Source organism: Notolepis coatsorum (genome assembly GCF_963971535.1).
Source record: "Notolepis coatsorum genome assembly, chromosome: 20".
In the NCBI taxonomy this organism is placed as follows: domain Eukaryota; kingdom Metazoa; phylum Chordata; class Actinopteri; order Aulopiformes; family Paralepididae; genus Notolepis; species Notolepis coatsorum.
The window spans coordinates 59,620,519-59,634,668 of record NC_140184.1 but is presented as its reverse complement, the minus strand read 5'-3'; the positions used below and the strand labels follow the sequence as shown (position 1 = coordinate 59,634,668).

Below are 14,150 nucleotides of genomic sequence, written 5' to 3'. Positions count from 1 at the left end.
TTTCAAGAAATCCTTCTATTTTCTCTTGTAGTTCCATGAAGCGCACAAGCACTCGGCCCCGTGATAGCCAACGCACCTCTGTGTGCAGCAGGAGCGTCTGGTGTGCCTCATCCTCGCATTACTGCGCAAATAGACGCTTGTTGGTGGGGCGTCCTTTGATGAAATTAACAACTTTGACTACAGTTGCGAGTGTTTCACTGAGGTCGTCAGACAGTTTTTTGCTGGCCAGTGCCTGGCGATGGATCATACAGTGAAATATTATGCAGTGGGGGGCCTTCTGTTTCAAGCGACTGTTAAATCCCTTGTTTTTTCCCATCATTGAGGCAGCTCCATCGGAACAGCATGCAACTAAATTATCATAAGAGAGGTTTTGGGACATGAAGTAAGAATCTACTGCGGTAAAAATATCCTCACCTCGAGTGGTGGTAGTGAGGTTGACTGACATGAGAATGTCCTGCTTCAGATCCTCATTTTCGATATATTGCACATAAACGATGAGCACAGCCTCGTCTGCGACAGTTGTAGTTTCATCAAGTTGTATGGCAAATTGACCCTTTCTAAGCTTTTCTGACAGCTGCTGCTCACAATCACTTGACATCTTATCAAGTCGGTCTTTCACTACATTGTTCGAGAGTGGTACTGACTTTAGTTTATCCGCCACCTGTGGGCCGCACAGTTTCTCAACCATTTTGATGCAGGCTGGTTTGATGAGCTCCTCGCCAATATTGTGCGGTTTCTTTGCTTTTGCAATTAAAAGCGAACACTCAAAGGAGGCTTCGGTAGCCTTCTGTAAATCACTGCCACCCCTGCTCCACGCTACTCTAACATCAATAGGCTTGTTCGCCTTGAGAGACTGTTCTTTCCTCAGAAAAAAGTCTGCATCCTTCCCAACTGTTTCTGGGTGCTTTGTCGCCTGATGTCTCTTCAGCTTGCTGGGCTTCAGGCTCGAGGTTGCCAACTTTTCTCCACAAATCACACACTCAGGTCGTTTGTCTGGTCCCTCAGTGAAGCCCATGGTTATGTAATTATCGCGATTCCTAATCTTTTTTGCAGATGACGAGCTGCCGTCATCTCCTTTTCGTTTGTCACACATGTTGCTGCTGTTCGCGTGTTGCTTATTGACAGCGGATGCAGCGTGCTACGGAAAGTGATACAGTCAACTGATTCGCGTACTGTTAACGTTCAAAAATCATGTCTAGATGTTTATTTATTTATCTTTTTTTTTTATTGTAGTAGAGAGACTATTCATGCTTCTGATGATAAAAAATATGCTAATTAAATATTTCTCTGAAAGAAAGAAAAAATTACAGAAAAACTTGTGAAAATAGACCTCAAATCATCTGCGGTCTGGCGGACCCCCTGCGGTTCCTGGCGGACCCCAGGTTGGGAATCGCTGGTTTAGACAACGTGGCTGAGCCCACAACTGGCTGGGTTACCCTACAATGCTGTGCATAGTGGCATATGATCGAGGGCTGAGTCCCTCTCTTAGCTTGTTATTCTTTACTTGAGGGTAATGATGAAAATAACAAGTGGCAAGTTTTTTTCACACATAAGCAGAGCTGTGGGAAACCTGTTTCAAACAAGGTTTTCGGCTGTGCTGGCGTGCATGATGTAAAACTTTTACTCTACACATTTGGCGTCGTATCAGGGGTAAGGTGGAGGGGTGGGTGAAATTATTCCCCGGTTGGCCCCTGCCCCCCCCCCCCCCCCCCCCCCCCCCTCAAATATGATTTTGTTTACAAAATGTGTGTTGATTCACTATATTTTTGGGGATACGGTGTAAATCCCTCAGCTTCTGCTGGGGTTGTGCTCTTGCTTAGAGAGAGGCAATTTCTCTGAAAATTGTTTGGTCGCTGTCATGTAGACTTAGCAAGGCCTGTGGCCAGCACTTGATCGAGGACTTATGTCTTCTCTCATCATAAAAAACGGCGTTCCTCTTACAGTAGTGAGAGTGAACTTTTGCCCTTTTTTATTGTGATAGAGGGTTGTGTGTATCGTATTCACGTTTAAGTAAACGTGGCTTTGAATCCACAACTGGGTTAGGTGTTGGCCTACAGAAGTTACATGTGTAGCTCTTGTACCAGGGCCCTTGGCCCCTCTCTTGGTCTGTGTTTTTCTTACTTTAGGGTAAAGGTGTAAAAATTCAGGTGGCAAGTTCGCACATGAGCCTGAAGCCATGTATAAAACCAGTTTTTGCACAGACGAGGTTATTGTCTGTGGCTGGCATGCAGAATGTGAAGCTGTTACTCTAACAGGTATAATGCGCTTTCATGTAGCACCCTATGACTGGTGTCATGGCTCTGCTTTGTCGTTGCATCGTATCAGGGGTGAGGGGTCATGAGGGGTGGGCTGATAACCCCCCCCCTTTACTGATTGGCCGGGAGGTGGAACCTCCTGCCTGCCAGTTTTCCCTGTCGGCTGAGGGGCAGCGCGTCACAGGGAGGGGGAAGGGGGGGGTTCCCTGGTTCCACTCCATGTTAGGATGGGTGGGTCACGGGATTTCCCCCCGGCCATGGGATACGTCACTGGGCGCGTTTCCTATTGGCCAGGAGACATCTGTGAGGTTACAGGCTCTGTGCTGCAGACCGCTGTCTTTGTCAAAGTTGGATGATGCGATGCATTAGAAAACTGTTCGTTTTCTGCTCTGCTCTCTATTACAGTGTGTATTGGGCCGTTGGTCACTTGGCCCAATTATTATTGCATGTATCTTTTTCAATTGTACTCAAGTGGAGGTCTCTCTGGGGGAACTTCTGTCTTCCCCTCTTATGTGAGGAGCAGAATTGACGGCGTTGCCCTCAGTCGCGTCATATAAGGCCTGTGTCTGTGTCTTATTGACCGGCTTCCTGCTGCTCGTCCCAGACAGCATGGAGGGAACGTTGTTTGGTGTTTCTTATTAGAATTCACCATTGATGTGTTTCGGGTTCTTGACGTGCATATAGCGCTGGCCCTGGGTGCTTCCAATGTGGAACCACGTTATGGGCCGGTGCGCCTTGGTTGCCCAATTCATAGAAACAGCGTTTTTTATGCGGGCGACTAGGAAGGAGATTTTTTATCTCTACCGAGTGCCAGTGCACTAGGTTAGACTCGATGACTCACATGCATCTCCGGGGGGAGATGACGGAGTAGATCATTACATTGGCGGAGGGGTCTCACACCCATGAGGTGGGCCGCCAGGAGCAGCGCATTCACGTTCTGTCCATCTTGGTGGCGCCCTCTGTGATGTTTTGGATCGACACGCATACCTACCCCCCTCTTAGGACTGGGGTTGGCGGCATGACTAGGGCGCGGTACTGGTTCTGGTCACGCCGGACCAGGTCAGTTAACCCGTTGTCCGCCGGGGCGCAGTTCTGCTGTTCTGGTACCCCGAAGGACTTTGTGCTTTTCCGGGGGGAAAATGCCGGGTCGGTCCGGGCTTCGCAGGGATTGATGTTGTGGATGTGTGTGTCATATGTATGCCACTACGACTTGCCCATAACAGTGACGTGCTTGGTCCATACTGTGTTGTACCTTGTGCTGTGTTAGGGGGTCTGGTCCTTCTCCATTGTTTCACTCCTCCCTCCCCCTGCTAGGCAGGGATGGGAGGGGGCTGTCGAGGTGGTTGCTGTCAACCCCTCTAGGCATCCCTGTGTAGGTCCCGGTCCGCCAGGCCCAGGTCCGGACTCATTCTCGTCGACCTGTTGGCCTGGGTTAAAACCCTTTGAAAACTGAAACACTTTGTTTCTAGGTTTTTCTTGGTGGGTTAAGGGAACAACCGCCTCCTGTTAAACTAAACATAGGGAGGTGGTTGGTTCTCCGGTGTGTTGGTAGCAGAGTCGACTCTCGGGTTGAGGCCGGGCTTGACCCCGTCTGCCCGAGAGTGTGCCCCCGCATCTTTTATGACGTCTGCCAATTGTGTCTGCCTCTCCTTTGAACATCATACCGAACACCCCTTCCGCCGGGTACTGTTCTCACAGTAGACCCTTTAGGCGCCTGTCTAGTCCGCAGTGCTCCAGGCACAGGTCAAGTTCTGGCCTGTTGCCTGGATTGAGGGCTCAACCCCCTTGGGGGTTGTCTCCCCGGCTCGCCGTCTGGCCCCACAGTATTGTGGGGGGGTAGCCTCTTGGGGCTTACGGCCATGCCAACCTGGAGCGGATGTGGGTGTGGCCAGGCGGATGGGTGTGTACATGTGGAGAAAAATTATTCATTGTTAGATTGGATAAAGGGATAGTTCCACTAGAGAGCAGAGCGCTCGCTATACTCATATAACTATGGTTATAGGATAAGCGTATGTTTGCCTTTTAACCTAATTAAATCAACTCCACCAAAGGTGGTCGACTTGAGCCAGGACGTCCACAAGATCAAGGCCTTGACGGGTGACCAGGGGCAGCACTTCAACCGCATCGTCACCGAGATTGAAACGCTGGGCCACGGCTGCGACGCGTGCAGCCGGGTGGAGGAGGAGCTGAAGAAGCTGAGGAACCACACGCAACACACGCTGGAGCGCTTCCAGAGCCACATCAGCAGCGGCGGAGGCAGAGCAGACTCAGACCAGGGCCCCTGTTCTCAGAGCTGCTCCGTCCTGCGGGAGGAGGTGGGCAAGCTCAGGGAGGATGTGCAGAGGTGCACCAGCCAGTGTAACATCAGACCAGACACAGGTTAGTTAGTTCATCCATTGATCAATCGATCAATCAACCAATCAATGTGTCTTGTCTATATATCTGTCTGTCTGTCTGTCTGTATATCAATTTCTTTAATCAATCAATTTCTTTAATGACCACCCAGCCAGGCTGGTGGAATTTGGTTTCAGTGCATTGCAGTTCCAACATAAAACATATAACATATAACATCACTTACAACGTACATACTACATGCAGTTAAAAGAAAACACAATTACATAGATTACAGTTCAGAGTTGTCCATGTCAGCAGAGGTAAGGGGGGTTGCGGGGGTACTACAGGGAGGGGGGGGGGGGTACTACAGGGAGTTCAGTGTCCGTATGGCAGTGGGGAAGAAGCTGTTTTTGAACCGGGATGTTTTGGTGGTCAGGGATCTGTAGCGCCTCCCGGAGGGCAGCAGCTGGAAGATGTGGTGTGCTGGGTGAGTGGGGTCAGAGATGATTTTTCTGGCTCTCCTGATTGTGATATCCTTGTTTTTGTATAATATCCATGCTTATAGCCTAGACGATTCATTCATATTCATTCTTGAGCAGACCAACTAAATGTCTGGTCTAAATGTCCCTACAGGTGGCCGTGGTGGTAGCGGTGGTGGTAGCGGTGGTGCAGGGGGCATGGGGGGTGTAAGTGGGGGTCTGGGCGACCCTCAGAGGCCACTGGATGGCCACAGTGTGATAGGAGGCACCCTCAACAACAACCACTTGAAGTCACTCCAGGGAGAGCTGTCAGGCATCATCCTCACCTTCAGCTCCATCAATGACACCCTGAAGGGCCTCGAACACACGGTGCAGAAACACGGCAGTGTCATCACCGACCTGGGTGAGAGAGCCAGTGTTGAACTGAACTCCATGTCACTGATGATGTCATCAGGTGTAATAGATCACACCACATGAAATCAGAGTTGTTATTGTTTTCTTTTCATATACTGTAAATGTTAGGTATATTCACATACCTTCATGTCTTGAAGAGTTTGATTTGTAGATGGCAACCATTGTTAACACTTTGAGCGCCACGCCTGGTTTTCCGTTTTACCGGCTGAATGCCACCATCGACGCCAATGTTAACGTTAATATCGCCTAATCTATGTTTTAAATTATGGCTATGTGTCTAATCTGCCCATCGCATTATCAAATACTATTTTCCAGTCAGTGCTGTGAAGGCAGATTGTTTTTTTATCGCGTCGTTTCCGTTTCAGAGCAGTTAGAAAAGCCCCCGTTTTGATATAAAAAACAGCTCATTCTGGAGCATTCTATGAAAATCGTCTTTTAGTGGAATATTCCACAACGTTGATATTCGTCGGCCTTTTTATGAATCGTTTTCAAATAAACGCTAGATGATCAATATTATACGTGCACGCAAGCACATTACGGCCGCGCACTGATAATCGCTCCGTTGATTTCCTCACGGACTTTTACAGTGAAACCGAAAGAGGACATTTCACAAAACAGATTATAACTTCATCAAACTTACTCTGATTATCCTAACACTGATAACATAGAGTCCTTACCTGACATCAGATGGTATCCAACTGGTATATTCCAATTCCTGATCACCATTCGAAAAAATCGATACGTGTATGGATCCAACGCAATACTGTAGATCTCCATGATCAACGGGGATCTGAGGTTCCAGAATGAACTGTGGTAACCCCGGCTGGATCAGTGAACTGGAAAATGTGGAGTACCGGATTTTCATACATGGAAGGGTCATGAGTTGGATTTTAACTTGAGCCACAGAGCCACCAGAACACCTAAGAATCACAGCTAAAATCTGTATGAAATCAATGAAATCACCACAGATTTTGTGGCTAGGATTCACTCACATCTTTCTTTTGTGTTATATGCTCCCCAAAAGGATAGTTGAAAAGTTGCACTTCATCAAATCACCATAAAACCACCAGGAGGCATGATTTCAACATATGTCTCTCAGTGTCGTCATCTGAAATTTGGATCTGACACACATCTCTGTGTAAATGTGCTACTTTTTGGGTTATTTTGCTAATCAATATAAAACCCGCCTAACAGGGAACACCAAGGACAAGATCATCTCGGAGCTGGACAAGATTCAGCAGGACGTGACGGAGCACATCGAGGACAGCCGTGAGCGCTTGGACGGGATGGACCGGGACGTGCGGCGGTTCGAGAGCACCCTGGTGGTGGAGGTGGGAGACTGCAAGAGGTCCGGTGACGGGCTGGAGAAGAGACTGTCCAAGCTGGAGGGAGTATGCAGCAGGCTGGACGGCGTGTCTGACTCCCTCCAGAGGATCAAAGAAGGTATTCAGGCCATGCAGTATCTATCTATCTATCTATCTATCTATCTATCTATCTATCTATCTATCTATCTATCTATCTATCTATCTATCTATCTATCTATCTATCTATCTATCTATCTATCTATCTATCTATCTATCTATCTGTCTGTCTGTCTGTCTGTCTGTCTGTCTGTCTGTCTGTCTGTCTGTCTGTCTGTCTGTCTGTCTGTCTGTCTGTCTGTCTGTCTGTGTCTGTCTGTCTGTCTGTCTGTCTGTCTGTCTGTCTGTCTATCTAGGTATCTAGGTATTCAAGGTATTCAGATGTAAAATGAGTAATACATATTCATCACAGTATGATTAATTAAATAACATACGGTATGAGTGCTATACCCTTGTTTTTGGCACAAGTGCACTGCATTCATAGGAAGAGGTCATATGCCATGTTCTATAGAAAGCACCAGTGACAATAAACCAGCGTATATCATGACTTTGAGCATGTTATTATTTACATAATCCTTTCAAATTTAAGGTTAATCAAACACCAAAAGCACCATAAGTACTTGTGGAATGTATCTTGTGTATAATATAGAAATATAACAATGTATAAAATAAATAAATTACATTGTATAATATAAAAATATTACATTGAATTTTCAGGTCTGAACAAGCACGTGTCCGGGCTGTGGAACTGTGTGAGCGGGCTGAACGCCACTGTGATTTCCCACGGAGGAACCATCGATTACATCCAGACCACACAGCTGGATGGAGTCCACGGCAAGATCAAGAGTCTCAACTCCTCCGTCAACCACATTCTTAAAGAGTTCCAGGGCTTCACAGAGCAAGACCTGACCGGTGAGCGTTTGGAAAGATAATGTTCAAACGGGTGACATTGCCTTACATTATTTTCATGTGAAATATATCCACTGTGCAGTGTGCACACTATATGAATCCATCCAGATTAATGAATGATATGAGTAGTCATAATTCGGTATCCATTAGGTAAGGATAATAAGAGTTAGGTAAGGATAATTGGAGTTAGGTAAGGATAATAACAGTTAGGTAAGGATAATAACAGTTAGGTAAGGATAATAACAGTTAGGTAAGGATAATAACTTAGGTAAGGATAATAACAGTTCGGTAAGGATATTTAGAGTTAGGTAAGGATAATAACAGTTAGGTAAGGATAATTAGAGTTAGGTAAGGATACTTAGAGTTAGGTAAGGATAATAAGAGTTAGGTAAGGATAATAACAGTTAGGTAAGGTACAGTACAGTATAGTAAGTGACTGAGTAGAAGTTTAACTGAGGTATGAATGACAAATAATTGTCTGTCTGAGAATTTGAAGAGACAATATCTTACCTAAGATATTTAAAACATCACTCCTCCATTTAGAATTGTTGGACATTGGGCGGCTACGTGGCGTAGTGGGCAAGGCGCTCGCCACAAATGCGGAGACGCTGGGCTCGCCTGTTCGAGCCCAGCGTTCCACATTGCTTTCAGTTTAGCTGGTCGTTCATACTAATACACATTGGCCGTATTAGGGGTTGGGAAACTGATGGGTGGGGATCGGGCATTGTGGACAGTGACTCCTACAGGTCGGTTGGTGCGCCTGCGCAGTAGAATCAGGAAGTGTCGGGGGCAGCGTGAGCCTCCCACGCGTTACTCCTCGCCACTGAGAGATCGAGCTGCGCAGGTGAAAAGATGCGACTGCTGTTACCTCAAGTACCGGAGGGGACTTGTGCTATGTATGACTTAGTCCACATTGCAGCCGGCTTGTGGGAGGCAAGAAACAGCGTTCGTGACAGGGGAGGGTTGAATTGGATGATACGAAATTGGGATGGAAGAAAAATATAGAAAATGGGAGAAAAAGTGGATAAAAAAAATGAATTGTTGGACATTGGTTATGTAATGCCCCGTCGTTGGGATTTTAACAAGGCATTCATGGTGTTGGATATCATGGGACAACCTGTCTATCTCTTGTAAATTTAGCACTGGATGGATTCATAACGAAAAATATTTTCTTGCCAGTATTATAAGACATTCTATTTAGGCCTCTAGCGATTTACATGACAGATATTGTACATTTTGGATGCAGTGGTGTGTATAACTCACTTTTGGCTCATGTTTACTGACATTTACTTACATAACCATCATTGCACACGGTCCGTGTGCTTTGTGTGACACTTAACCGAACCCTTGAGATGAAGAACCATATAAGTGTGTTTTTAAACTATTTTTGGACACAGCCCATAACAGTATATTTGCTGTTCTAAACGCAATTCAAATCGCTGTGATACGACACCCAGAAGTACCTCTACACACAACCCACAAACTGACCAGTCTTTAGAACCTATGAAGTGTAGATAGTTAGAGTTGAAAGGTAGAACTGACCAGTCTTTAGAATCTATGAAGTGTATATAGTTAGAGTTGAAAGGTAGAACTGACCAGTCTTTAGAACCTATGAAGTGTAGATAGTTAGAGTTGAAAGGTAGAACTGACCAGTCTTTAGAATCTATGAAGTGTATATAGTTAGAGTTGAAAGGTAGAACTGACCAGTCTTTAGAATCTATGAAGTGTATATATTGTGACGAGGCTGGTGGTGTTCAGACTTGTCACAGTTCAAAAACAAACAAATTCAACTGTCCACACAAGTGCAATATCAATCAATAAGAATATTTATTGATTAAAGGCAGAATATAGTCCGATGGGCAGATAGAATGGTCGTAATACAGTCTAATGTCCAAAACACAAAAACAGGATTGTTCAATACTCAGAGTAGTCTTCCGGTCCAGGGTCAGTACACAAGGGAGGTTCTCAGCCAGTCCAGGGTCCAGTACACAATGAACACCTTCTCGCCTTCACCTCTCCTCTCACTACCTCTCACCTCACAACACTCCGTTAACCACAACCTCTTTCTCTACGTACTCAGCTCCAACCGCACCTCCTCACAACAATACTCTATCTGACCTATAGTGTTTTATGGTATGTGTGTCTGGTGTGTGTGTGCGGGATGTGGGTGATCTAATGGTGCACAGGTGTGTTCTATCAGTCCTAATCAGCTACATAATTGCTTCCACTCCTCCCGTGGCAGTAGTATCCCCCATCCTTCACATATCCATGAGACGGGGGTGATATCTGCCACAATAGTTAGAGTTGAAAGGTAGAACTGACCGGTCTTTAGAACCTATGAAGTCTATATAGTTGGAGTTGAAAGGTAGAACTGACCGGTCTTTAGAACCTATGAAGTGTATATAGTTGGAGTTGAAAGGTAGAACTGACCGGTCTTTAGAAGTGTATATAGTTGGAGTTGAAAGATAGAACTGACCGGTCTTTAGAACCTATGAAGTGTATATAGTTGGAGTTGAAAGGTAGAACTGACCGGTCTTTAGAACCTATGAAGTCTATATAGTTGGAGTTGAAAGATAGAACTGACCGGTCTTTACAATCTATAACGTTGAGATAGTTAGAGTTGAAGGGACTTGTATGGTTTTTGGTCTGATGGATTCCTGCTGTGAATCAACATGTTGATGACTCTGATCCACTTCCTCCCATCTGCTCTGCTTTGTAGGCCCCGTGCTGCAGCATAGAGGTTTGACTGCTTGTCTTGTGTCGTGTACTGTATATAAACTAACCATGTCCTGCCTGAGAAGTTCCAACTATGAGATACAGCACCGTGTGTGTGTGTATGAGTGTGTATGAGTGTGTGTGTGTGTGTGTGTGTGTGTGTGTGTGTGTGTGTGTGTGTGTGTGTGTGTGTGTGTGTGTGTGTGTGTGTGTGTGTGTGTGTGTGTGTGTGTGTGTGTGTGTGTGTGTGTGTGTGTGTGTGTGTGTGTGTGTGTGCGTGTGTGCGTGCGTGCGTGCGTGCGTGCGTGTGTGTGTGCACGCATGTGTGTTTTGTGTGTAAACAGTCTCAAATATCACATTTGCAACCAAGGGTCAATATACACAGCCGAGCTACGCAAGTTTCAATAAACGTATCAAACGTGACCAAAGCAGGAGAATGATTCAACTGAAAGAACACAAATATTCCTGTGATTAAAACTAACATTGTCTTGTTTGTGTGATGGTTCGAGTCTTGGCACATCATGTGATGCGTCGCGTTGCTATTAGTCACTGCAGTATTTCATTGTATAAGAATTCCAAGCACTGGGAAAGCCTTAGCATGACTTCAGCAGACTTCAGCAGCCTCATACACACACACACACACACACACACACACACACACACGGTATAAAGTCAAAGTATAAAGGCAACGTGACTTTGTAATGTCCTAACTTGTGTGTTTCCTGCTGTACTTGTCCTCAGACTGTCTGCGTTTGTTTCATGTGTCTTATTTCATGTTCTATGGTGTCTATTGTCGTTGACCTACTGTATGGAGTCTTGTGTGTTAAGAATAGGTGTTGTGTGCCCAGGTGATCACATGTTTCCTTTTCTTTGGACATGTTATGCAATTAGAAGAGACATGTTAATTTCTATGCAGATGGCCAATGTTATTATCTTCTTCTTCAATATACTGTGTAATATCTATTATGACAAATGTTTCCCATTATTAAATTTTATCATTCGTCCACATCTCCACCTCCACAGGCCCCCCTGGCCCCCCAGGTCAACCAGGAGAGAGAGGCTACAATGGGCTGCCGGGGCCAAAGGGCCCCTCCGGACCCCCGGGGAGGCAAGGAGAGAACGGACCACGGGGGGCACCAGGTGAAAAAGGCACACAGTCATTATTGGATTAATTGAAGTTGAAAAAAGATACATATGGTGGGGAGAAAATTAGGGATGCACGATAATTATCGGGCCGATATCAGCAATTATGACGTCATCCCGATAAACCCGATAACGTTATTAATAGCTCCGATAATATAATATATTTTTTGGTAAAAAAAAAATGCGGTGCGGGTGAATTGGGATGAAGGGCGTTTGTTTTTACTGTAGGCTCCTCCCGTTTTGCCAGTACTGTGGTACGACTGATAGCATGTGGTTTAGGAAGAGGGCGTTTTACACAAATCCAGCGCTCCCTTTCTTGGCTGTGACGTAGCCACGTACGTTTCTGAAGCAGCGCGGATGTAAACAAAGATGGCGTCGGTAGTGTGGCAATAGTTTCAGAGGAAAAAAGTTTGCTTGCTATTTGTAACAAATGCAATGCAGAAGGGCAACAACTTATAATACATCCAACCTAACAAGTCACCTGCAACATCACCACCCCTACGATGGTGTGTTATTGTGTTAAAAGCCTACGACGACGTGCAAGCAGCTAAAGCTGCTGCAAATCTAGCCCCTTTCATGACTGTGATGCAACCCTTGGTTGAATACGCAGTCACTTATTGCTCCGTAGTAGCCAGGTTAATTTGCACCACCAAGCACTGCTTAAAAGCTAGCGGCTTGAGCCCTTGGGTCATTTCTGTCAAACTTCTTTAATTTAGCAAAGCCTCGTCAATAGGTACAAGCGCCGCAGGTTCCTTTGTAGCTGGCTTTGGATTCACAGCAGCTTTAGCTGCTCGCGCGTCGTCGTAGGCTTTTAACACACCATCGTAGCGGTGGTGATGTTGCAGGTGACTTGTTAGGTTGGATGTATTATAAGTCATTGACGGATTGTGAATTTTCTGATTCAAATTATATTTATTTGGAAAAATAAATATGGTCACTTTATCAGTCAAAACTGTTGTCTTAGCTTTGTTTTGTTCATAGTAGTAACGCTCATGTCATGATAAATCTGGTTAGGTCAAAACTACAGGAATATACATTTAAAAAAAAATTGTATAATACAATAAATATCGGTTATCGGGGGGGGGGGGGGGTTGTTGGACCTTTACGTTGGCCAGTTTCGAATTGCAACTTCCCGTAGGTGCTCTTTGAGAGCGGTTTTGAATGTGGGTAGGGATTCACATCTTTACGGCTGTGGGTAGGGCGTTCCACATTGATGTGGCATAATTGCTAAATGTGTTTAGTCCCTTGTTTGTGCCGAATCTGGGTTGCACATGATTTGTGGAACTCCCTCTGGTGTTGTGGTCTTGACCTTTGGGAAGTATTTCGACATGTACATGGGTACCTGTGTGGTGTAGTGTATCTTGTAGACCAGGCCCATTGCAAGTTGCTGTACTCTGTACCATTCACTCCCTATTGTGTGTGTTTTTCCTTCTAAAAGCCAGTCTAGTTATTATCTAGCTCTCATTCTTCTGCGGCTTCCCTGTTTTTTTTCCCTTGGTGTTATTGCAGACTTTTCAGCAACACAGCACATATTATTGAGGCATGGTACACGGTCAGCAAGACCTGAAAGAGTGCAAGAGATACGATAGACAGTGGACTATACATAACGCACTCTGCTGGCAGGCACCGGACCGACCTCCAACTGCAAACCCTCCAGCACCACGTGACCCTGAAGTTTAATACCTCTGTCTTATCCAGGAATGAGTTTACACCAATGTGCTACTACTAGCTACTAGCTGGGCTCAACCATACTATCTGAGACAACAGGCACCATTAAAAGCAGTGGTTACGAGCTACTGGCATGCACTTCACGCTCACCCTCCGACCAATGTATGTCAATGTGTCCCACGTTTGTATAGTCAAATGATTTGGGGGTTTAATGAAATTAATGAATGACCTAATGCATGAATAATACCTGCTGCCTCTTACAACGTTCCTCTGTGTATAGTGAACTAAAAACATACCTGCCAAAAGAAAACACACTTTTGTGCTGTAATTATTACAGTAATTCTTACTGTACTTCTTTCTTTTCTTTTAGGTACCAGAGGTGAACAAGGTATGTGTGTGTAATTTTAAATTTTAGTATTATTATTATTATTATTATTATTATTATTATTATTATTATTATTATTATTATTATTATTATTATTATTATTATTATTATTATTATTATTATTATTATTATTATTATTATTATTATTATTATTATTATTATTATTATTATTATGTTATTTAACACTTTGATTGCCTAAGGCTAAATTCATGATATACCATCCGTTGCCAGCTCTATTTAACATGGAGAAGTTCCCCTTCTTTGCAGGGCTATAACTTTTTAAATTCTATTGCTAGATTGCCATTATTAGGGCCCATTCAAGGTCCTATATGTATTGTTCATTGTGTAGCAACGTTAAACTTTTTCATTCACATATTCATAGTAAAATATGGTCTAAAGTATAAGGGCCCGCGTCCACCTAGCGCATATTTCTCCGTGAAACATGCTGGGAGTGCGCCCGGTAGAATGGGGCGGGGCGCATGCATGC

The 14,150-nt window shown here is 44.8% G+C and overlaps 1 protein-coding gene across 1 annotated transcript in view; it reads left to right on the top strand.

Moving 5' to 3' along the window:
* The window catches only part of emilin1b (elastin microfibril interfacer 1b), a 135,027-nt gene that overhangs the window by 104,277 nt on the left and 16,600 nt on the right, over positions 1–14,150 (top strand). The window contains exons 7-12 of the mRNA XM_084337123.1: positions 4,307–4,634; positions 5,223–5,471; positions 6,677–6,925; positions 7,561–7,755; positions 11,491–11,607; positions 13,649–13,666. Of these exons, the coding sequence (XP_084193249.1) occupies positions 4,307–4,634; positions 5,223–5,471; positions 6,677–6,925; positions 7,561–7,755; positions 11,491–11,607; positions 13,649–13,666 (1,156 nt within the window). The remainder of the gene's footprint in view (positions 1–4,306; positions 4,635–5,222; positions 5,472–6,676; positions 6,926–7,560; positions 7,756–11,490; positions 11,608–13,648; positions 13,667–14,150) is intronic.